The 23,252-nt window shown below is 55.7% G+C and overlaps 1 protein-coding gene across 4 annotated transcripts; it reads right to left on the bottom strand.

Annotated features, from left to right (window-relative positions):
• Positions 1-8,566: 8,566 nt before the first annotated feature.
• On the bottom strand, positions 8,567-22,431 carry LOC149865211 (uncharacterized). Of its 4 annotated transcripts, none has more exons than XM_090048050.1 (10): positions 21,688-22,431; positions 20,858-21,259; positions 20,256-20,382; positions 18,604-18,717; positions 17,421-17,531; positions 16,763-16,882; positions 13,566-14,147; positions 11,671-11,790; positions 11,084-11,194; positions 8,567-9,828 (listed from the first exon to the last, which is right to left on the bottom strand). In XM_090048050.1, the coding sequence occupies exons 2-10, from the start codon at positions 21,224-21,226 to the stop codon at positions 8,933-8,935; spliced, it is 2,550 nt and encodes an 849-aa protein (XP_089904176.1). In that variant the 5' UTR covers positions 21,227-21,259; positions 21,688-22,431; the 3' UTR covers positions 8,567-8,932. The 4 variants fall into 4 exon arrangements, with proteins under 4 accessions (XP_089904176.1, XP_089904174.1, XP_089904173.1 ...); XM_090048048.1 differs by lacking the exon at positions 21,688-22,431 and adding an exon at positions 21,443-21,640 and having other exon boundaries at positions 11,084-11,176; XM_090048047.1 differs by lacking the exon at positions 21,688-22,431 and adding an exon at positions 21,443-21,639.
• Positions 22,432-23,252: the final 821 nt, after the last annotated feature.

Raw genomic sequence — 23,252 nt, 5'->3', positions numbered from 1 at the left:
ATGTTTGTTGTGGGAGACCCCGTCCTGCGGGGCACTGAGGGGCAATCTGCCGCCCTGACCACTTAGCCCGGGAAGTCTGCTGCTTCCCAGGGGCCCGCATCCGAGACATTGCGGAGAGGATCCCAGGGCTCCTCCGGCCCACAGACCACCACCCCATCCTCCTTATTCACATGGGCACCAATGACACGGCTCGGAGCACCCCCAGCCAGGTCATGAGGCACTACAGGGATTTGGGAGTGGGGCTTAGGGGTCTGGGAGCTCAGGTGGTGTTTTCGTCGATCCTCCCAGTCTCGGGCTATGGGCTGAGGAGGGAGAGGAGGATCCACGCGGTGAACCAAAGACTGCGGCACTGGTGTTATCGGGAAGGCTTTGGCCTCCATGACCACAGCCCGCTCTCTGGCGAGAGAGGCAGCGAGCTGCTGGGAAGAGATGGCCTCCACCTCTCTCCCCTGGGGAGGAGGCTCTTCTCAGCCAGGCTGGCTGACCTGCTCCACCGGGCTTTAAACTAAGCCCGCTGGGGGATGGGGGGACTACTGCCACTGCTGGCCCGCTGAACGGCCCTTGCAAAGCCAGCGGACCAAGGCACTTAAGGGAGCCCACCCCTGCCCCAGCCCTGGCACAATCTGTGGGCAAGGCAAGAGCCCCCAAGGGCACACTTGCCTGGCTGTACACTAATGCCAGGAGCCTGGGCAACAAGCAGGAGGAGCTCGTCCTCCTGCTCAGTGCAAAGAAATATGATGTCATTGGGATAACGGAGACCTGGTGGGACTCCACCCAGGACTGGACCACGGGGATAGAGGGCTATACCCTGTACAGGAGGGATCGTGTTGACAAAAGCGGCGGGGGTGTAGCTCTCTATGTGAAGGAAAGCTACATGTCCCTGCAAGCTGATGTTGGCGACCGGCATGGACAGCTAGAGACCCTCTGGGTAAAAATTCGTGGGGAATTCGGCACAGGGGACACAACGGCAGGAGTCTACTACAGACCTCCCACTCAAAGTCCTGAGCTTGACCAGGAGTTCGCCCGGGAACTGACTGAGGCCGCTTGCTCCAGGACCTTGGTTGTCATGGGTGACTTCAATTACCCGGATATCTCGTGGGAAGATCACTCAGCTAAATCCGAGCAGGTGCAAAGCTTTCTCTCGTGCGTGGATGACCTCTACCTGACTCAAGAAGTCTATGGGCCAACGAGAGGCAAAGCGCTGCTCGACCTGGTACTGGCTACGGGGGACGACCTAATCGGTGACCTAGTGATCGATGGGAAGCTGGGTGACAGCGACCACGAGCTGATCACCTTCACCATCCACCGTAAAGCTGGCAAGTCAGTCAGCAACACAGAAGTCCTTGACTTCACAAAAGCCGACTTTGACAAGCTCAAGAGACTAGTCAGTTAGGCCCTCGGGGACCGTGACCCCAGGGAGATGGGAGTTCGAGAAGAGGGTTGTGATTGATGGCAGTCACTCATCGTGGTGCCCTGTGACCAGTGGGGTCCCTCAAGGCTCTGTCCTGGGACCCATACTGTTCAACATCTTCATTAACGATGTGGACATTGGAGTCAGGAGTGGACTGGCCAAGTTCGCCGATGACACCAAACTTTGGGGCAAAGCATCCACGCCAGAGGACAGGCGGGTGATCCAGGCTGACCTGGACAAGCTCAGCAAATGGGCAGACGAGAACCTCATGGTGTTTAACACTGAAAAATGCAAGGTTCTCCACCTTGGGAGGAAAAACCTGCAGCATCCTTATAGGCTCGGCAGTGCTACGTTGGTTAGCACTACAGAAGAAAGAGACTTGGGGGTCATCATTGACCACAAGATGAACATGAGCCTCCAATGCGATGCTGCGGCTAGTAAAGCGACCAAAACGCTGGCTTGCATCCATAGATGCTTCTCGAGCAAATCCCGGGACGTCATTCTCCCCCTGTACTCGGCCTTGGTGAGGCCACAGCTGGAGTACTGCGTCCAGTTTTGGGCTCCACAATTCAAAAGGATGTGGAGAAGCTTGAGAGAGTCCAGAGGAGAGCCACGCGCATGATCAGAGGTCAGGAAAACAGATCTTATGATGACAGGCTGAGAGCCATGGGACTCTTTAGTCTGGAAAAGCGTAGGCTCAGGGGTGATCTGATGGCCACCTATAAATGTATCAGGGGTGACCACCAGGATCTGGGGGAACGTCTGTTCACCAGAGCGCCCCACGGGATGACGAGGTCGAACGGTCACAAACTCCTGCAAGACCGTTTCAGGCTGGACATAAGGAAGAATTTCTTTCCTGTCCGAGCCCCCAAGGTCTGGAACAGTCTGCCAGAGGAGGTGGTTCAAGCACCAACATTGAACACCTTCAAGAGTAAATTGGATGCTTATCTTGCTGGGATCCTATGACCCCAGCTGACTTCCTGCCCTTTGGGCAGGGGGCTGGACTCGATGCTCTCCCGAGGTCCCTTCCAGCCCTGATGTCTATGAAATCTATGAACTTTGCTGGGAGGCCCTGATCCCTTGACACCTGGCACAGCAAAGCTGAATCAGGGTTGGATCATGGTACTCAACACCCAGCAACCTGAGTCCTCAGCGCCTGAAGAAAAAGGGCTCTAGGTTTGCGCATCCAGCATCAGAGCCAGAGCCTGGGAGAGAGAGGGCAGCAAGGGTCCCCCCCAGGTGGCATCACAGCTTGCTGCTCATGTCCCAGATCCTCCTCCCCAGCCGCAGCTCTTCCTCCTGCACAGCTCAGCCCCTTTCTCCTTCAGTGCTGTCTGCTGAGGCCTGGGCCAGAGGCTCCCACATGTCAGAGCCAAGTCCTGCCAGCCAAGCTTGCTAAGCTCACGAGGAGCTCCTCCACTCTCCTTGATCCAAGGTTCCCCCTGCACCTCCCTCCCATCCTCTTCCACTTCAGGGCCACCTTGCAACTCCCCCACCCCTTCTGCCCATGCCAGTGGCTGCATTCCCTGCCCAGCCCTGTGCCAGGGCTCCGTGTGATCGCCAAGCCCCACAGGCCAGGGCCTGAATGCACTTCTATTTTCCTGTCACTATTAGCTCACTTCTGTCTGCCAGTCATTCGAGGTATCAAGTGTTCATGGAGACTGGGAGGATGTCCAGAGCCCAGCAAGGGATATCGTGAGGCTGCCAAGTGCTACTCGCACCAGCAGCCCACTCTTTCACCTGGAGACTATCGTAGGCGTGTCTGGTTCACGGCTCTGCTGGACAGATGGCCAAGGGTCATCTGAAGGAGAAACACGAAACGTTGCTGTAAGGGCAGTTTTCACTTGCTTGCTGGCAGCTGCGGGGTCCCCGGACTCCAGGCTAAGTCTGTTCCGTTTTGTTCCCATGTCCCTATCTTTAGCCTTTCCAAACTGAGATGACATCAAATGCACCACGTCCACCAAAGAGACAAGCAGCCTGCTGCGTCTGAGACTGCAAACAAGAGGGCAGGATCAGAGGGCTGGGGTGCTGAACTGCTGCTGCAGCAGGGAAACCGATTTGGGCTGGCTGAGTTGCCGCGCTGGTATAAGATGGGAGGAGGACGTCGAGAGACAGCAGCTACTTGAAGCAGGAACTGGAGCTGATAGTTTGGAAGACAGCTCAAAGTGGTCAAAACAAGCAGAAACAGTTAATATCCCTCTGAAATATTTTTTACCAGAACTTCAAACATTACAAAGTTTCCAACCCAATTCCAGCAGCTTCTAAGTCCAGCACTCGGTTTGGGAAATACCAGGCCAGCTGTTCGCCTGTGGGCTTAGGAACCCAAGTCGGGTCCTATTCCACCCCGCTCAAGTCCTTGAAAACACATTAATGCATCCATTTTTGTAACACACTGTAATCTGAGCCACGAGGCTAAGTTACAAGGAGCAGCGAGGAGAACAACTCATCCACTGTTTATGGCTTTCAAGGAACTCGAGCAGGGTGAGATAGGATCACACTCAGACACCTGGCAGGTAGACTAGGATTTGTACCGATTGCAGAAGGCTGTGTTAAAAGACCACGTTCTCTTCAGGTGGATTAGGACCCTACCGTATCCTCCCTGCACTGGTCCCTGCTCACACAATCTCAGCAATGCCTGATGCTGGCAGTGCTTCACACCGCACCTGTTGCAACAAGACCTTGATAAAGCTCTGGGATTATCATGTCATGCTGCCTCCTCTGATCAGGACGTCCTGCTACCAGGCCCAGGAGTCATCCCAGATGCCCACAGGGAAAGGCTGAGTAAAGGGAAACATAAGGACTCCAGAAAAAGGTTCTCTCATGAGCCGGCAGGTGAGCCGCCCCCCGTGCTCATGCAGAAGTGACTCTCACTGGGGGAAAGACAAAATCTCCCCATGGTCATTTCCTCAGCTCCACTCCCTATAACCCATGTGTGTCATCATGCTTGAAAGGATGCCTTCTACCACACCGGACAGCTGGTGCTCACTGATGCACAGGAGAAAGCACCAGCAGGCAAAAGCTTCTGGGTTCATGGCTCCCCACAGGAAGACCCCCATTAGCTCCCAGCTAATGGGAATCAGCTGAGGATTGCCTTCGATTCCCAAACTGCTTGGGCTTTGCATTTCCTCCCCCCAGCCTTCCAGATACAGGATAACATCTGGCCTTTCTTCACCCCAGCAGATAACACACACACACACAACCAAGAGACAGAGAGGCATCCTTGGCCCCCCTCGAGGTGCCATGAGGTCCCAAGCGAAGTCTGTCTGGCATTCCCGACAGCAGCAGCCTCCCAGCACAAGGACAAATCATAGAATAACAGCAAAGTCAGGCTGGCAGGGCCCTTAGGAGATCACATCTAGTCCGGCCCCTTCCTCAAGACAGGATCAGCCCTGTCTAAACCATCCCTGCTCCTGAACACTTCACAGGATGGAGACTCCACAGCCTCTCTAGGCAGCCTGTTCCAGTCCAGTACTGAACTATTTGCAGAGTGAGGATGTCTTTCCTAATCTCCAACATAGATTTCCACCTCTTCGGTTTCAGACAATTGTTCCTTGTCTCGTCCCCTGCAGAGACAGAGAGTAATCTATCTCCATTCTCTATATAACTACCTTTCAGGTATTTGAAGACTGTTATCAAATCTCCCCACAGTCTTTTCTTTTTCCAGACTAAATAATGCAATTTTTTTCAGCCTGTCCTCATAAGTCTTGTTTCCCAAGCCTCTAATCATTTTTACTGCTCTCCCCTGGACTCCGTCCACATCTTGCTTGAAGTGCAGGGCCCAAAACTGGACACCGTACTGCAGGGAAGGCATCACCACTGCCGAATCGAGTGGAAAAATCACTTCCCTTGACTTGCAAGTGACACTCCTATTTATAGAGTGTAGGATGCTGTTGGGTTTTTTTTTGCAACAAGAGCACACTGTTGGCTCATATTCAGCTTATGGCCCCACTGTAACCCCCCATCCTTCTCTGCAGTCCTGCAGCCGAGCCAGTCGTTCCCCAGTCTGCATTTGTGCATACAATTGTTCCATCTTACGTGCAGGATTTTGCACCTCTCCTTGCTCAAGCTCATCATTTGATTTTGAACTATTTGTGTAGTTTATGATTTTGAACCATTTATGACCATTTATTTATCAAAGTCATTCTGAATCCCAGCCCTGCCCTCCAGAGTGTCTGCAACTCTACCTAGTTGCAGGTCATCTGCAAATTTGCTAAGTACACGCTCAATCCCATCCTCCAAATTACTAATGAAGATATTAAACAATGCTGGACCCAGAATGCACCCCTGGGGAACTCCCTTTGACGTCCTCCCAACTAGACAATGACATTAATGACTAGTCATTGAGCACAATGATCCAACCAGTTGTGTATCCACCTTGGTACTTTTGTCTAGCGCAGAGATCAGCAACATATGGCCCATAAGCCAGATCTGGCCCACAGGGTCCCAGGGCTGTCTGTGCCCAGGCCAGGGGTAAATAGTGAGGAGCTGTGCTGGGGCCAAACAACTTCCAGCTGTGCCCTTGCTGCTGCTACTTCTCCCTGGGCACAGCTCCCAGCTGGTGACGAGCCACACTGGAGCTGGGCAGCTGGAAGTTGTGTCCACCCTGATGGATCTTTTCCCTCCCTCTTCCCCTTCCCTTCTCCTCCCAACTGTGCTACAGAAGTGGCTGCAGCATGGATGCAGCTTCCAGCTGCCTGGCCCTGGCGCAGCTTCCCCTTACCTGGAAGCTGCGCTCACCCTGCAGCTGAGAAGCTGCAGGAATGTAGGCACAGCTCCCAGCTGCAACACACCTCTTTCCCATGCTCTCAATACACCGCAGAAGACACCCAGCCCATGTTGGACTGCAGCCATGCTGTTCTTCCCTGTGGCTTGAAAAGGTTTCTGGCTGCTGATCTAGACTGGTGATTCCCATGGCACCCTGGTTTGCTGCAAGATCCTTTTAAGGATCCGTGAGATGCTGCGCAATATTAGCCGTTAGGTGTGCAAACACCAACATATGGGATTCACATAATAAACCCGGAGATTTCCAATAGGAACCCAAAGCATTACAAACACTCTGGCCTGCTCTGGGCTTGCTGAGTTTTTTGCAACACAATATTGCTCAAGTATTTTTCCATACTCAAAATAGGAGTGAAAGCTAAGAACTGACATTTTCCAAGGGGGATCTGCGGTCTAAGGAGGTATGCCTTCAGTCTAAAAAAGGTTAAGAACTACTGATCTAGACTGTATTTCCTTGGCTTACAAATGAGAAGCAGCACAGAAACCAGGCAAGAAACCACAGTGCCAGAACCACGAGTGAGAAAACAGGCTTCTCCCAGGTGCTCCCCAAGGAACCCACCCAAGTCTGCATAACAAGAGGTGCAAATTGGGTCAACTGCACCTGCACCAAGAGCCCTCCCCGGGGAAAAACCCCTTCCTGGCACCGAGCATGAGACCAGCTCTCTGAGCAAGATGCATGCAAATGCACATGGGGAGAAGACCCATCAGCTCCTACATCCCTGAGTTGGATCCAGAGTCACCAGAAGAGCCACCGCAGGCAGAAGGCACATCGACATATCTATGTCAGGAGGGCTGTTGGTTGGTTTACTCTCGCCAGGCTGAAATTATTGGGGTAGGCGGCACTTTCCCCTCCCACTCTTACCTCCGAGTCCAGGTGAGGACACACACAGACCCACTGCATCCACGGGCTGAGCCTGGGAAGAGACAGACCATCCTGATCATGCATTGCTTCCCACACACCAGAAGCAGTGCACACCAGCAGCTCTCCCCAGGCAGCAGGGTCAGACACTGTCTTTCAGGAGGTGAGAGGCTTCAGACCAACTATGAACTGCCTGCCCAGAGGAGTTTTCCATCTACTGACTCTTCTGTGAAATCCTATGAAATACGAACTTTCATTTCTACCCAGGAGAACTTTTACAATCTTTTCTCCGATGCCTGATGGAGGGCGTTCATGCCCGAAAGCTTGCAATTAAGGAATTTTTTTTGCAAAAAAACTTGTTGGTCTAATAAAAGATATCATCTCTACTACGAGTCCAGATTGACACTACCTTTTGGGTATTTGAAGATGGCTATCAAACCTCCCCGAAGTCTTTTCTGTTTTCCAGACTAAACAATCCTATTTTTTGCAGCCGGTAGTGTAGAAAGAGCTACAGTAGAGATGTCCAAGCCACTAGAGTCAATGGTGCAGAGGAGCGCTAGGAGCTGCCTGACTGCAGCCCAATCCACACCAAAGGGAGGGACTAATTGCATCTATCAGGTCAAACACAACCCTGTTGGCCACTGGTCATTAATTCAATTATGCGCTCACCTGGGCTTGATGCAAGAGTGCAGGGGTTGTGGGTGTTGACCACCCCTGCAAATCAAGACCCTGGGATTTAAACCCCAAACTGGATGATTTTAGCTGCCCTCCCACCAGTTCCCCCCCCCAACCCACATAGGGCAGCTACCCGCAGGGATTAGCCCCCTGAAACCCAGCCCCTGTGGTGCATGCCCAAGCCCGAAGCCCCGTGGGTGCAATGGCAGCCAGCCCCAAGACCCCCGCCCGCCAGTCAGTGGGAAAACAGAACAGGCAAAGCCACGGAGACAGAATGGCGGCTGGTCCCTCCACCACAGGAATGACGGGGTAGGAAGAGCCACAGAGACAAAATGGCCGCTAGACCCTCCACCACAGGAATGACCGAGTAGAAGCCACAGAAACAAAATGGTGGCCACAGCCTCAAGCAGTGGGATGACAGAGTAGAAGAAGCCACAGAAACAAAATGGCATCTGGTCCCTCAACCAGTGGGATGACAGTAGAAGCCACACAGACACAATGGCCGCTAGACCCTCCACCACGGGAATCACAGAGTAGAAGAAGCCACAGAAACAAAATGGCAACCAGCCCTTCATCAGTGGAAACAAAGAGTTGGAGAAGGCTCAGAAACAAAATGGCGGCTGGTCCCTCATCAATGGAAAGACAGAAGTAGAAGCAGCCACAGAAACAAAATGGCGGCCAGCCCATCGAGCAGTGGGATGGCAGAGCAGGAGCAGCCACAGAAACAAAATGGCTGCCAGCTCAGGCAGCAGCATCATCCCCTTGCCTCGCACCAAGTCCCCCCACAGCAAGCTGCTCCCAACGCCCCGAGGGCAGCCGCAAAGAAAACCCTCACCCCGGCAGAACTGAACACGGCTTTATTGCATCCGTCCTGCCTCCCACACACTTAGAAATCAAGGAGGAAAGAGCGGCATGGGAGGAGGACAGAAACGGAGCAGGCTGCCAGCCGGGAAGGTTGTGCGGCTCCAGCGGGGACCGAGAGGACCGGGAGCTGCAGACATGGTGGCGCCCACACCCGCGGCTGAGACGGGTAAGGCAGGAGTGCACCCTGGGGGCTCAGCGCAGGTCCATGGAGGGGGGTCTCTGCAAGGAGACGGAGGGAAGGAGAGCGTGGGGCAGTGGCCCCGGAGCACCACGTAGCACGCTTGGGAGAGACGCAGTCGTTCCCCTCACCAGCCCCACAGACCGGCGAGAGCCCAGCCTCATCGTCATTCATCCTCCGGCTCCACTTTCACGCGCACCACTTCAGCCTCTGACCCCAGCCCCGGGCTGGGCGCCGGCAGCTGCAGCTCAGTGCCATGCTCCCGCGGCTTAGCGCCGTGCTCCCGCTGATGCTCCTTGAGGGACTCCTTGTAGCGGAAGCTGCGGCCGCAGTCCCTGCACTGGTACGGGCGCTCACCACACTGCACGCGCTGGTGCTTGAGGAGGCTCTGCTTGCAGATGAAGCTCTTGCTGCACGCGGGGCACACGTAGGGACGCTCGCCTGTGTGCAGGCGCTGGTGGTTCTGCAGATACTCCTTGCGGCTGTAGCGCTTGCCACACTGGCCACACGGGAAGGGGCGCTCGCCCGTGTGCAGGCGCTGGTGGTTCTGCAGGTGCTCCTTCCTCCCGTAGCCCTTGCCGCACTGGGCACAGGTGTAGGGGCGCTCCCCACTGTGGGTGCGGTAGTGGTAGTTGAGCCGGGACGGGTGGTGGAAGCTCTGGCTGCACTGGGAGCACTGGTGGGGCTTTGCTGGGTTGTGGGGGCTCTGGTGCAGGAGCAGTGTGGTCTTGCTGCACTGGGTGCAAGCTGGCGGCTTCCCAGCTGGGGGCGTTGACGCCGCCGGAGCAGAAGGACGTGGCTCCCCCGCATCACCGCAGCTCCACGAGGTGCCCATGGGCCCTGGTTCAGCCCCCTGTGAGATTTTCGGGTCTGCTGGCTGTGGCGGTAGGACCGGACACTGAAGGGATTCACCTTGATCCTCCGGCGCCAGGCAATCACCGGCCTCTCTGCCCCACAGGCTGCGGGAAGCCGTCTCTCCGGACGGCACCCCAGCCTGCTCGTTGCCCACCGGACACTCATCAGGACTCTGCTCCTCAGTTTTGACCACGACCTCCGGGTCTCCTGGAACAGAGAGAGAATCCAGACCCCTGTCACACCAGGGGAAAGGACCTCGCACACAGACTCGCTCACTCGCTCTCGGCCGGGGGGCCGTTTCTCAATAGCGAAGGCTTCAGCAGGGAGCAGATGCCATCATGGGAATGGGAGAGACAGAGACACAGCAGTCCTCCCTCCTAGTGCAGCCAAGCACCGGTTCACATTACACGAGTGTCCACAGGTTGTGGACCAGACCAGGACCCCACCGTGTTGGGTGCTGCGCCAACCCAAAGACACATCCCTGCACCCAACAGCTCCGCCGTGCCAGCGGGCAGAGACAACCTCGACAACCACAGATGAAGTTGAGGAAGGGGAGCACGCAACTGGCCATGCACAGGGTCAGGGTCACACCTCAACTCAGGGGCCTGGCTCCATCTAACCCAACCGTGCCCTGCCAGTTCCCAGGTTCCTGGCAGAACCTCAGAGGGGGAAATGAGGAAAAAAACAAAAACCAAAAAGGGGGAAGAAGGAAGACAAGCAGTAGGCAGTCAGCCAATGCAACCAGGTCTAAAATGGGTAACGGACCAGATGGCAGGCCCTACCAACACCTCTCTGCACGGCAGCCCCTGCGCCTTAGCTCACCCCATGCTCTCTGTAGAGTTTGCAGGGCCAAAGACAGATGTCAAAATGCAGGGGGGGGAGAGGGGAGTGCGGGGCTGGAGAAGGGGGAAAGGATGGCAGAGGCCAGGTCTGGACAAGCAGAGAGGGCAAGAGGGCAGAGAAGCATGATAAAGGGGTGGGAAGTGATGGAGGGTCCCTCCAAGGACCCTTGGCATAGGGAGATGAGGGTGAAATGGGGGAGCCCTGGAAAGGTGCAGTGAGCTCAGCTAGCAGAAGCAACATGGCAATATGACCCTCCAGCAACCCCCACTTCCCAGACAACAAGCCATGGCACGCAGAGACCAAGGGCCTGGTTTCACGACTGTGAGGGCTGCAGACATACCCCAGGCAGCTGACTCTGGGGCTGGTGACAGCCTAGCTGCAGCAGCTCAGAGCAAGCCGGCCGCCCAAGTCCCAATGCAGCTTCCTGGGACAGCCCCTCAGGCTGCAAGCACACGAGCCCCCATCCCAGCAGCACAAATGTACCCCAGAGGCTGGTCCGGAAGCAACACAGAAGAAAATTCATCTGACGCCACGTGTCTGGGACCACACAAATAAGTCTGTAGCAGAACCAAACCTGGAACCCAGATCTCCCCACGGCTGCCACCCAGCTGTCACTCACCAGCACCAAGAGCCGACACATCCCATTCCTGCGGGTGCTGTGGATTCCCGGCATGTTCCTCCTCTCCTGGTTCTCTCTGGGATGGGAAGCCAGCTATGGAAATCAGAGGGTCTGGTCGTAGGAGAGAAAATTATATTGCAAAGCTCCCCATAGAGACTATGAAAGCAGCAGCAGCTCCAAGCTCCACAGCCTTTGTCTTGCCAGCTGGTCCACGTAGACACACACCAAGCCCCGTGGTGCAGCACCAACGTTGGGTGGAAAGGTCAGAGCATGGAGAGTTCATTACTGGCAGTCTTAAGCAGCAGCCTGTAACAGGGCAGCCTTGCCTGCTTGACTCCTCACAAACACCCTTGCAGTACAGGGTAAGCAGTAAGGAAGGCCAAGGATTCACAGAAAAATGCAGTATACAGAGACTAACAGTACACGGAGACTAAAGGACTTGCCTGGGGTCACACAGGGAGTGTGTGGCAGAGTCAGGAACAAACTTGGGTCTCTGGAATCCCAGCCTGATGCCTTAATGACTGTACCACCCTCCTCCTCTGGGCTAAGGCTCTCCCTGAATCAAAGCTGGTGAAGCAATTACTGACCTGTTCTGGGTCGTGCAGTGTTCTCTGTCTCTCTCTCTGCTAAGCCCCCCCGGTCCCCGACACGCGGCTCTTCCCTGCTTTCCGTCCAGGGCAGGAGACAAGGCTTGGGGATGGCACCATCTGTTCATGGAAAAGGATATCACAGGGGCAGGTTATATTCCCCGATGCGGCCACTAAGCACCCACCACAGAGAAGGGATTTCAAAGCCAAGCACCAGGCAAAAAGGAAAGCTGCATGAACAGGGTAGCTAGAAGGGCTGTAGCAAGGACTCCAAATGAGGGGAGCTTAATGAGGTGTACTAGAGGCCAAAGCAGCCAGGTAACAGCACGGGCAGTACAACTCAGCACAGACCAAAGCAAGGTCCTAAACACAAAGGCAACATTTAAGCCGGTTCTGAGATGCTGAGTGTCCTGTGCTTGGCGGTGATGGAGAGGGGCTTTGTTAGGGCTAAAACTTCTCATCTACAAGCCCACCGCCCCACCGCCCAAGCACACTCAGGCCTCCCTGCTTCTGCTAGGCTGCAGCTTTTCCCCAGCTAACTCCCTCACGTTGCTGCCTCTCTGCGGGTGCAGCTCACCCCTGAACAGAGGGGCTAAGTACAAGGGGCTGCTCAGTGCTGCAGGCTTAATCACAAAAGGGGAAGGGGAAATACTGCTGTGAGCAGGAGGGTTGGAGAAGCACAGGGGTGTTCTTTCCACAAAGCCTGTTAGGCTGTTCAGTGGGTAAACGAGGGGTGGTGAGCAGCCTTGAAAGGCACGGGGCCACCACACAATCCCTGGTCCCCTGCCCTGGTGCACAACTCTGGAGGACCTGATTCAACAGAAGCAACTCACTTCCAAAGGCAAGGCCTGTGTCAGGCCATCTCTGCCTGCTGCTAACATGGTGCAGGAAAACTCCCTCCTACAGGAAGAGCCGCTCAGGGCCCGCATTAAGGATGAAGATAGCTGACACTTCTGACATGTAGCAGCCTGAGCTGCTGTCAGACAGATGTGCACACACCACGCGACATGGTGGCTGTGCACCGAGACAGAAGTGAGTCCATGAGGGTGAGGTGATGACTGAGGAAGGGGGCCTGATTCTCATTTACACCTTCCTGAAAGGCAGCAGACAGCCACGCTGCTGGCAGTGGTCTCCTGCAGGACTCCCAGCCTGGGGCCTCAGGTCTCACTGCAGGAACCACCCAACACCAGTGCAGCCCAAGACAACTTTATTTTGCGTTGCGTCTTCCATACAAAACTACACCTCCAAACACCTTACAGAGCGTAACTGCATGGGGAGGGAACCAGAGCGTAAAAATAACAGCCAGAGAGGGTGTGAAACGAGGAGCCACCCATGAAAGAGTATCCATCGGCTTTCCAAAGGCGATATAATGCAGGGGGAGAGACTGTTCTGGGCAGCAGGGGCTGCGGAGGAGAGTGCTTTCCTGCCCCTATGACGAGATTGTCTGCAAGAAAAGGAAAGCAGCAGGGGCCAGAAAGGAGGCCAAAGCCCAGGAGTGCGTCCGGGGGAGGCTTTAAAAACAGAGCTGGACGTCACAGCCTAGCCCAGGATGGGAGTGGGGAGCCCAGGCATGGGCCCACTCTTCTGTGTGCACAGGAGGAGCCAGGAGCGGGGTTCAGCCCATGCACTGAGTCCCTCCGAGAATGGTCCCAATGCCCTGGCAGCCTCGCGGAAGTATTTGGTACAAGCTTCGTTGCCAGCGCCGGGAGCTCCCTTTGAACGCATGGCCGAGTCCCCAGTCCAAGGAGCCCTGGGGGCCTAGTCCCCACTGCCCAGGGCCTGCGGGAGACTGCGGGGCGGCCCCGGCTCGGCGCCGTGCACCCGCCGATGGTCCTTCAGGGACTCCTTGTAGCGGAAGCTGCGGCCACAGTCCCCGCACTGATACGGCCTCTCACCCGTGTGGATGCGCTGGTGCTTGAGGAGGTTCTGCTTGCGGATGAAGCTCTTGCCGCAGGCGGCACACTGGAAGGGGCGCTCCCCCGTGTGCAGGCGCTGGTGGTTCTGCAGGTGCTCCTTGCGGCTGTAACGTTTACCGCAGTCCCCACACTGGTAGGGCCTCTCGCCACGGTGGATCATCTGGTGCCGCACCAGCCCCGAGTGGCAATTGAAGCTCCTGCCGCACTCCGTGCATTCGTAGGGGCGCTCCTTGGCGTGGCTCCGCTGGTGGATGCGCAGGCTCTTCTTCACGCTAAAGGTCTTCCCACACTCGTTGCAGCAGTGCGGCCGCTCCACCCCTGCCGCGCCTGTGCCCCGGGCAGCAGGGATGCCTGGGAATTCGCTTGTCCCACTGGCTGAGGGGAGAGATTTACCCAGCCTGCATTCGGCAGGAGGAGCCGGTGGCAAGCCCGAGGCCTCCTGGCTGGCGTAGGCTGAGCCGGGGAACAGGGCATCTCCACAGGCCCCCGGCGGCAGGCCCAGGTCACACGGGGCCTCCTGGCGGTGACGCATCTCCTCCGCCTTCACCATGAGCCCGTTGCCTGCCGGAAGAAAGAGAGAGACTCTCAGCCCCAGCTCCCTGCTGCAGGAGTGGCCGAGGCAGTCCCAGTCCACAGCAGGGTCCCACGAAGCAGAGTTGCAGTGGTACGGCTGGGAAAAGGTCAAGACAGGGCTGAAGCCCCACGTTCATCCCCTGCAGCCCATGGGGGCTGTTCCTAGCCCTGACACCTCCTCCCAGGTCACTGCCCACCAAAGCATCCCTGACACGACAGGCTGGAAATGTGGCTTTCCAGACAGGCCAAGCCCTGTCGCAGAATACTTTGCGCTTTGTCCTCTGGACAGGACAGGATGCCACATATCCTCGGGGCAAAGAAGACATTTAGATGCTTGAGAACTGTGATCTCCCCTGCCTGCACGCAGTCCAGTCAGGGATCTCTGCGTGCAGCATACACACAAGCTGCGTAACTTTTCTGAGGACGCCTTTCCCTCCCTTTCATGGGCCAGGCCAAGTGACTGGCCCAACCCTGCCATTGCGAGGCAGCCAGGAACCAGGAAAGGGAAGTGAGGGTGATCTTGAGGTCATCAAATCTAGGCCGGACCCCTTTTTGGAAGGTCAGTTTTAGCCAAACACAAAAATCCACCTTAGCACAGCTGAAAGGTAATGGCTGGTTCTGTAACAGGACAGTCCAGATGCTCTTCTGGCCTTAAAAATTAAGAGCTTTGGAAAAGAACCCAAGAGTTTTGATTTCCGGTTTCTATGTCTACAGTATACCTCCCCACAACATCTGACAAGGTGGGAGGAAGAGCACAGTGTAGTCTCAACCCCCTTGTGATCATCCTTCGCACAAGCATCTTTTGCCACAATTGTCCACCTGATGCTGTATAAATTCTCCTCCCACCCTTAACGTTGCAGTATCTGAGAGTCTGGACGCACAAATGTTTACACCAGTGTAAAGAAGGAGTGAAACACAACACTTTTTAAGAAGAACTTTCTCTCTTCACGCTGGTTTACCGCTGGGACAGGCTGCTCAGGGTGTGGAGTCTCCATCCCTGGATGTTTTTAAAGCAGTTTAGACAAACAGTTGGCTGGGATGGTTTAGTCAAGGATGTCCCTGCCATAAGCAGGAGGCTGAACTACAGGAGGTCCTTTCCAGCCCTGTTTTCGTATGATCCTAAGACATATTGCTCCACACTGGTTTCGCTTAGTAGAGTTACCCTGGTAAAAGCACAGCAACAGACCTGTGCTGTGGTAGATGTCACAAGCCCACAGATGCCCAGAGGAACTGCTTGCTCAGGCTGTTATCTGTTTCCTGCTGCCTCGAGGCCTGTACTAACACCTCTGCAGCAGCCACCTTGAGAGTAACTGACTGTCCGTTCACCTTGGATTCCAGTTTAATTTAGGTCAGTGTATAAAACAGTGTAAAAAGGTTGTGTGTCCCATACCTGAGCCCTTCCCAGGCAGGTCTTAAACAAAGTGACTACCATTTGTCATGCAAAAATAAAGCAATGGAAAATAAAAAGATTCCTCTCTGAGGCTAAGATTCTGTACAAGTTCCCTCTCCAAGCAAATCCCTATAACCTAAAGAGAAAGGGATCTAAGTTACGGCAGCAACACAGGACTCAGGAGTTCTGGGCTGCATTCCCAACTCTGCCACAGACTGCCTGTGGGATCCTGGCTCAGTCTCTTCATCTGTCCAACATCCAGTTCCTAAACTATGAAACGGGGATGATAACAAACCCTTTGTCTGCCTCTGCTATTTGGATGAGCCTCTCTCACCCTGTACCTAGGAAGCACCTGGGAAGGCAGAGCCACAAACTGTGCCAGGCTCCTCCAGAGGCTACAGCAATACAAAGAACTAACAGCCACCGGAAAGACGAAGCTATGCACGCAGCTAGCTCAGAACAGGGCGTGTTTTCACAGCCGAGCACACTAACCAATTCCCAGTTGAAAGCAAAGACTCATGGCTGGCCAAAGAATTCTAGCTGGGGGCAGTCTTTTTGCAAAGTTTCGCCATGCATGGAGTCAAGTGGGTGCGGGCAGGTTGGGGATTATATGGGGGAGACTCCGAGAGGAGGAAGCGGACGAATTCAGCACTGTCAGACAGTGATTGCAGCAGGTGGCCAGAAAGAAAAATGCATTTGCCTCTTCTCCACAACAAAAAGCACCAAGATTTCAGCAGGGCAGGGAGGCACTCTCAGCCCTGCCCCGGGCTCTACCCAATGGCCCTCAGGTAACTTGTAAGAGAAGGCTGAATTCCCTTCTTTATCACTTGTACCAGTTCCTGGACACCGTGCACTGGGGCAGCACAGCTGTGTCAGCTGCGGCAGAATGGCTTTCAGGCTCCTAACCAACCCTGGTTTGCCAGCAAAACCCTCCAGCGGGAATTCTCCTTCAACTGAAGACTCAGCAAATGGGGTGTGAATTATGGCTGTGTTGCCCACAACCGGATCTGCAGGGAAGCTTCTGCAGGCATCAGAGTACAATGCTCTGGTCAGCGCTGTGCTGGCAGCCAGGCCAGAAGACCACAGCGGTCCCTCCTGGCCTGAGACATCAATGAATTGGCATCAGCCGGAGCTGAGACAAATCTGGGATGGTTCCCAGCAGCTGGCCCTTCCGCTTTGCTCATTGCTTCCAATGAGCAAAGCCACTGCTCACCTGGGACAGGACCCGTCAGGATCTCTCTCTCAGTTAGCTCCCATGGCTCCCTGACACATGGCTCCTCCTCCTGCTTGATCCAGGATAAGAAGTCGTGCGCAGAAATCAGAGCATCAGCTCCTGGTGGAGAGAAGTGAGATGGACAGGGTTTAGAAAAGGTCTAGTGCAGGGGCTGGCAATTATTTTGGGCAGAGGGCCACTTACTAAGTTTTGGCAAGCTATCAAGGGCCACATGACAGGCAGCCCAGGGCAGATAAATATTAATTTTCTAAATTTTTTAGGGGCCCCACAGGCCAGACAGAATGGCCTGGAGGGCTCTATCTGGCCCCCAGGCTGCATTTTGCCCACCCCTGGTCCAGTGCTTGAGATGCCAATCTCAAGTCCAGGGAAAGCACCTGGGGTTGGAGGAGTCAGACATGGATGGAAATTGGTCGAGGAGTTGGGCTGGGCACTGGCTGGCAGGGACTCTCGGACAAAGGACGGACAGCAGCTGAGACTGGGGGGGGAACAGAGACCTCGCAAATGAGGAGCTGCTGTAGGAAATTAGACATGCTATGGTTAATGTAGCAAGTCAGAAGCAGAATATGAGCCCTGAGAGAGATGAGAAAGCTACAGAGGTACCAGCGTTCAGGAAGCCTTTGCTCCATCTGGGACTCACCTGCACAGGGGTCAGGGGGAAGTCCTCTGTCTTCTGGGAACTGATGCTCCACAACAAAGGCCGCCTCCTGTTTGATCCGTGATAGGATATCAGGTGTCGAGACCAGGGGGTCTGTTCAGGAGGAGAGAATTAGAGCACATTCGCATAGCACCTAAACATAGAACCCCAACCTCACAGCAACACTGTCCCCACACTGCAGAAGAGGCAGGCTGCACATAAATCCAAACAGGCCAGCACAGCAGGAGGGAGAAACAGGGAGATTAGCACAGCAACACGGCATCCCTGAAAACGTCTTGCTATGCTCGGAAAGATCAGTGGACTGGGTCCCTGGGAAGATCCACATCTCACCTCTCACTCATCCCCCTCCCAGGTCAGTATGTTCTCACGTTCTCCAGGCTCAAGCCTTTCCTAAACACCTCCTTTGATTCTAAGAGGCCCCCAAAAAGCAAATGAATAAGTGACAGGGAGTTGCTCCCTTCTGCTCTCAGTTTCATGGTGGCTGGCTGGAATGTTAGCACTTCCCGAGCACACTCAAAATACTTGTTCAGCAGGCTCAACACACCCTCCTGTGGAAGAGTTATTTGCAGAAGGGGACAACTAGACATTGTGCAGCTTTGACCTATACTTTCTTTTCATCCCAGCTGCCCCATGTTAGATGTCTGAATCATGAAGACTGGAAACCCAAACCCCAGGTAAAGCCAATGGGAGCTGCAAGCACTGAGCACCTCTCACTTTTCCCACGGGATGCACAAAAATCAAAGGATGTTTTTGGAACTATGGCCACAAATGACTCCCCCATGACCAAACAGTCAGCAACAGACGCAGGAGAAGAACCCAGGAGTCCTGACTCTCACCCTCAGCCCCCAACAGCTGGGAAATACTGACTCCTCGGGAGAGGACAAGAGCAGAAACAAAGGCTCAGGAGAGGTAATCTAGCACCAAAGCTTCATCACCACCAGAGACCAAGTGTAAGAGGCAGAGATGAGTAGCTAGGAAAACCAAGGAGCCCAGAACAACAGCATGTTTAAGAAACTGGAGGGCATGGGGACTGGAGCCAGAAACAGCCAGGACTGGCAGACAACCATGAGAGAGACCACCTGGAAGACCAGCTCCCAAAGCAAAGGCCCCCAGCAGACAAATCACAGCCCCCTCCTTTGAGCTGTCCCTACCACCCCCCCCCCACCTGGACAATGGTCCACAGGGATCGGTCTCTGCTCCAGCTCCGGCTGCTGTGAGATGCACGGCTCCACCCCTCGCTCTGGCCTTGGCTGCACATCGGCTTTGGAAAGGGAGCTGCCTGTTCAGAGAGGAGACATTGGGGGGACACAAGGCTTCATTTCATAAAGCACAAGAGTTATGGAGCTTTCCATTCCTTACAACCATCTCCCTCATTGCTGGAGCTGATGGGGGACCTTGGCAGCAAGAGGGACAGGCTGAGACGGGAGGTGAACTGTGTTCTGTGCCCAACATGCAGGGATCTGCCTCAGGAGAGGCGTTTGCACACAATGCTAAGCCCTCTGCCTGGCTATAAAACTGCCAACCAAGGGTAGAGAAAAGGCCTCTGCCTGTATTGCCTGCCCCCAGGACCTCCAGCAAGGAAGATGATTTTACATTACCACCATGCAGGGAAGTGCAGGAAGCAAATCAAGAAAACAGTCAACCCCCTTCCTAGCAACACTGAGGACCTGGTGCTAGGCCGCTGCTAAGCAGCTGTTGCAGCAGACATCATCTGGCCAACCTCGTTTGCCAGGTGAAACAGCTAAACAAGGAGTGATTGACTACACACTGCAGAAATGCTGAATTTTCGTCTTACGTTCAAAGGTTAAATGCTCCCACAGCCGTGGCCCCCTGAATGAGTCACGCTCCACACCTAAGTGTGTTATAACCCCTGGCAGGTGTTTGCGGTCGGCCCAAGGCTTTTCCTGCTGCTTCTCTCCGTGTGTGGCCTTACTAGGAAAGTCCCACCGCATGGCAGCCTGGTCCCAATCACCCCTGCAGCTGGGCAGTGTCAGGTTCTCTCACCTTATTCTGCAAGCCAGAGAACGCTCAACACTTGGGCTGTGGGTTTTTAGGCAAGGAAAGCAGGTACAAGGGATAGGTCAGGATGTGCCTGTCACCACACGTGACACAGCGCCAACCGAGGACACAGCCCAGTCCAGCCTCTCCTGCTCCACAAGTGCTGCCCTTAAGCAAGGGCTGTGTTGCTGTTACCAGGTAGAAAAAAAATGTACCCTGGGAAAATGCCAGCAGCAAGGGGCTGTTGCTCTTACCAGGTGTGGCTGTAAATAGGCATCAACTGTATCAGTTAATCAAGCCCCAGGTCAGCAAGGGCAACTCCAGAGAATTCCTCTGACACCAGAGCAGCATTTGGTCCACTCTCCAGTAGCAGCAGATGCTGGAGATGGGCAAGACTGAACCACTCTTGCACTTGCAAGAATCTCCTTTTAAGCAGGAGGCATGGGTCTGAGGCTCCCAGCTACGATATGTCACTATGGCACCAGGGACACAAGTTTGAGCCCCGTCTGTACTCATGCCAAAGGCAGAGCTCAGTTGACCCAGCTGTAAATGAGTATCTGGTCATTCTGTGGGATGTGATGGTAACCCCATCACTGCTACAGGAAAGGGTGGGCCACAAGACCAGAGGGGACCTCGGACCTTGCAAGGACTTGACCCCTTTCTTTGCAAACTTTAATGGGTTGTGAGCACCAACCAAGAGGGTTTTTTGGGTGTAAGCACCAGCCCAGCTGGAATCAGAGGAAACAGGGCACTGCTCAGAGCTGGGCCACAAGCAAAGGCTAAGAGATTGGATGCTCCTGTCTGGCAGCAGACATTTACCCAGCGAGATCAAGGACTCATAGTTCTCCTTCACTAGGTTGTTATACAGCTCCTTCTGCCACTCCTCCAGGTTCTTCCACTCCTCCGCCGAGAAATAGACAGCGATGTCCACAAACGTCACAGGCATCTGCAAGCACAAGCAGGAGGTTGTACTCGCCCTCGGAGGTCAGACTACGGGATCCTAACTGGCAACTCTAGCCTTGCTATCTCTCCCTGTATGTGGGGAGTCTTCATTCAACACACAGGGAACAAGTGCCCATATATACAAAGGGATCGGGGCCCTCGGAGGCAGACAAGCCAAGCAATGAGCAGGCCAGAGACTGATGTGCGCTCAGCAGCGGGGCGCTGCAGGGAATGTAGCAGCGCTCCCTGGTATCCGGTCTGAGCAGACGCAGACTGCCGTGTCCAGGGCTTTCCAGCCATCACCTTCCACCCGCGCCACTTGCCTACGCAGATTAACTCGCGCAGAGGCAGAGCGACTCCAAGCCTCTGCGGCCCCACACCCTCCCCGGCCATTTCACTGCACTCAGTGTGGGGCTATCCCGAAGCTCCCCGGCCCACGAGGCACAGCGAAGCTTTGCTTGTAAGGCGGGGGCTGTTACCTTGGGCACTTCGCCCTTGGCGCCGGGCGGCAGGCGCAGGACCCAGAAGTTCCTGTTCTTGAGCAGGTTCTCCATGTTCTCCAGGCGCCGCTGCAGCAGCCCGTACTCCTGGATCAGGGTGCCCAGCACGGCCCACTTGCTCTCCAGCTGGTTGTTGAACTCCATGGCGGTTTTCTCGCAGTCGATGATCTTCTTCTCGGCCGTCCCCGACCGCCCCTCCAGGCTGAGCAGGCGTGCGGCCAGCACGTCGATCTTCCTCTCCAGGGCCTGCACCGTGGCCACGACGGTCCAGAGCGAGGCCTCCGCCGTGTGCAGCTGGGCTTCTCGCACGTGCGCCCGCTCGGGCAGCAGGGGCGGCTGCAGGGCCATGAGGTGCTGCGCCTCCACGTTCCACTCCTGGACCTGCGCGCGGGGCCGAGACAGCGTGCACGTCTGTATGCGCCCGCCCAGCCCCCGGCTACGAACCCAGGGCGAAGCGAGTCACTCCCGCGCTCGCCCGGCCCTACCAGGCGGGTCAGGGCTGCAGCCCCTCGCCTCGGCCCCGCGCCCGCCCGCCCGCAGCCTCCCGCGCCCGCCCGCCCTCACCTGCGCCGGGGCCCACTCGGCCATGGCGGCGGGAGACGCTGCGCTAGGGCCCGGGCACGACGGCCATGCCGGGCGGGGCGGGGCGGGGCGGGGCGGGACGCGCATCCGCCGCGCCGGGCCGGCCGCGAGCAGAGGAGGCGGGCCGGGCCGGCAGTGCCGCCTACAGGGCTCGCGCCGGAGCATCCTCCCCGGCCCCGGCCCGGCCCCTGGCGCCACGCCGTCGGGGGGGCGCCCCCGCCGCCTACCTCTCCTCCTAAAATGTCTGTCAGGAGCCTGACTCGGGTCGTCCGTTCAACGGCACTAAAACGTTCCAGAAGTGCTTAGAGTACAAGGCTGAGGTAAAAATGGTCCTGAGGCGGTGTCCCCGTAAAAGGCGGCTTCCTGACGCAAATTTTACAAGTAAAAGACACTGAAACGCACTCACGTGGCAGCTGGGAGGAGCCGTCAGGACAGGGCACAAAGCGGCAAAACTAAGAGGAAAGAGCACAAAAACCAAAGCAAAAAAACCTGCCCACCAGTTCGGCTGAAACGGTTCTTGAACGATTCAAACGGGATCCCATCTTCTGGCTGCAGCCTGGGATGTCCTGGCTGCCAGAGGACGTGCAGCAAGGCCAGAGCAAGCGCGGCAAGGGCACGCGGGAGACGACGGGTGCCGGCCCCCATGGCGCCGCAGCCTGCGCCCAGCGGCAGCCCGCCTCGAGGGAAAGCGGCTCCAAGCAGAGGGAGGAAGAGGAGAGAGACCCCACCATGGACAGACCTGCAACTTAGATTTCATAGACATCAGGGCTGGAAGCGACCTGGAGATCATCGAGTCCAGCCCCCTGCCCAAAGGGCAGGAAGTCAGCTGGGGTCATAGGATCCCAGCAAGATAAGCATCCAATTTACTCTTGAAGGTGTTCAATGTTGGTGCTTGAACCACCTCCGCTGGCAGACTGCTCCAGACCTTGGGGGCTCGGACAGTAAAGAAATTCTCCCTTATGTCCAGCCTGAAACGGTCTTGCAGGAGTTTGTGACCGTTCGACCTCGTCATCCCTTGGGGCGCTCTGGTGAACAGACGTTCCCCCAGATCCTGGTGGTCACCCCTGAGAAACTTGTAGGTGGCCATCAGATCACCCCTGAGCCTGCGCTTTTCCAGGCTAAAGAGTCCCGTGGCTCTCAGCCTGTCATCGTAAGATCTGTTTTCCTGACCTCTGATCATGCGCGTGGCTCTCCTCTGGACTCTCTCAAGCTTCTCCACATCCTTTTTGAATTGTGGAGCCCAAAACTGGACACAGTACTCCAGCTGCGGCCTCACCGAGGCCGAGTACAAGGGGAGAATGACGTCCCGGGATTTGCTCGAGAAGCATCTATGGACGCACGCCAGCGTTTTGGTCGCTTTACTAGCCGCAGCATTGCACTGGAGGCTCATGTTCATCTTATGGTCAATGATGACCCCCAAGTCTCTTTCTTCTGTAGTGCTAACCAACGTAGCACTGCCGAGCCTATAAGGGTGCTGCAGGTTTTTCCTCCCAAGGTGGAGAACCTAGCATTTTTCAGTGTTAAACACCATGAGGTTCTCGTCCGCCCATTTGCTGAGCTTGTCCAGGTCAGCCTGGATCACCCGCCTATCTTCTGGCGTGGATGCTTTGCCCCAAAGTTTGGTGTCATCGGCGAACTTGGCCAGTCCACTCCTGACTCCAATGTCCACATCGTTAATGAAGATGTTGAACAGTATAGGTCCCAGGACAGAGCCTTGAGGGACCCCACTGGTCACAGGGCACCATGATGAGTGACTGCCATCAATCACAACCCTCTGGGTCCGACCACGAAG

The sequence above is a fragment of the Crocodylus siamensis genome, chromosome 5 (assembly GCF_052110815.1).
Source record: "Crocodylus siamensis isolate JL-2025a chromosome 5, ASM5211081v1, whole genome shotgun sequence".
Classification (NCBI taxonomy): Eukaryota; Metazoa; Chordata; order Crocodylia; family Crocodylidae; genus Crocodylus; species Crocodylus siamensis.
The sequence above is the reverse complement of the archived record's forward strand: the minus strand, read 5'-3'. Positions and strand labels throughout refer to the sequence as shown.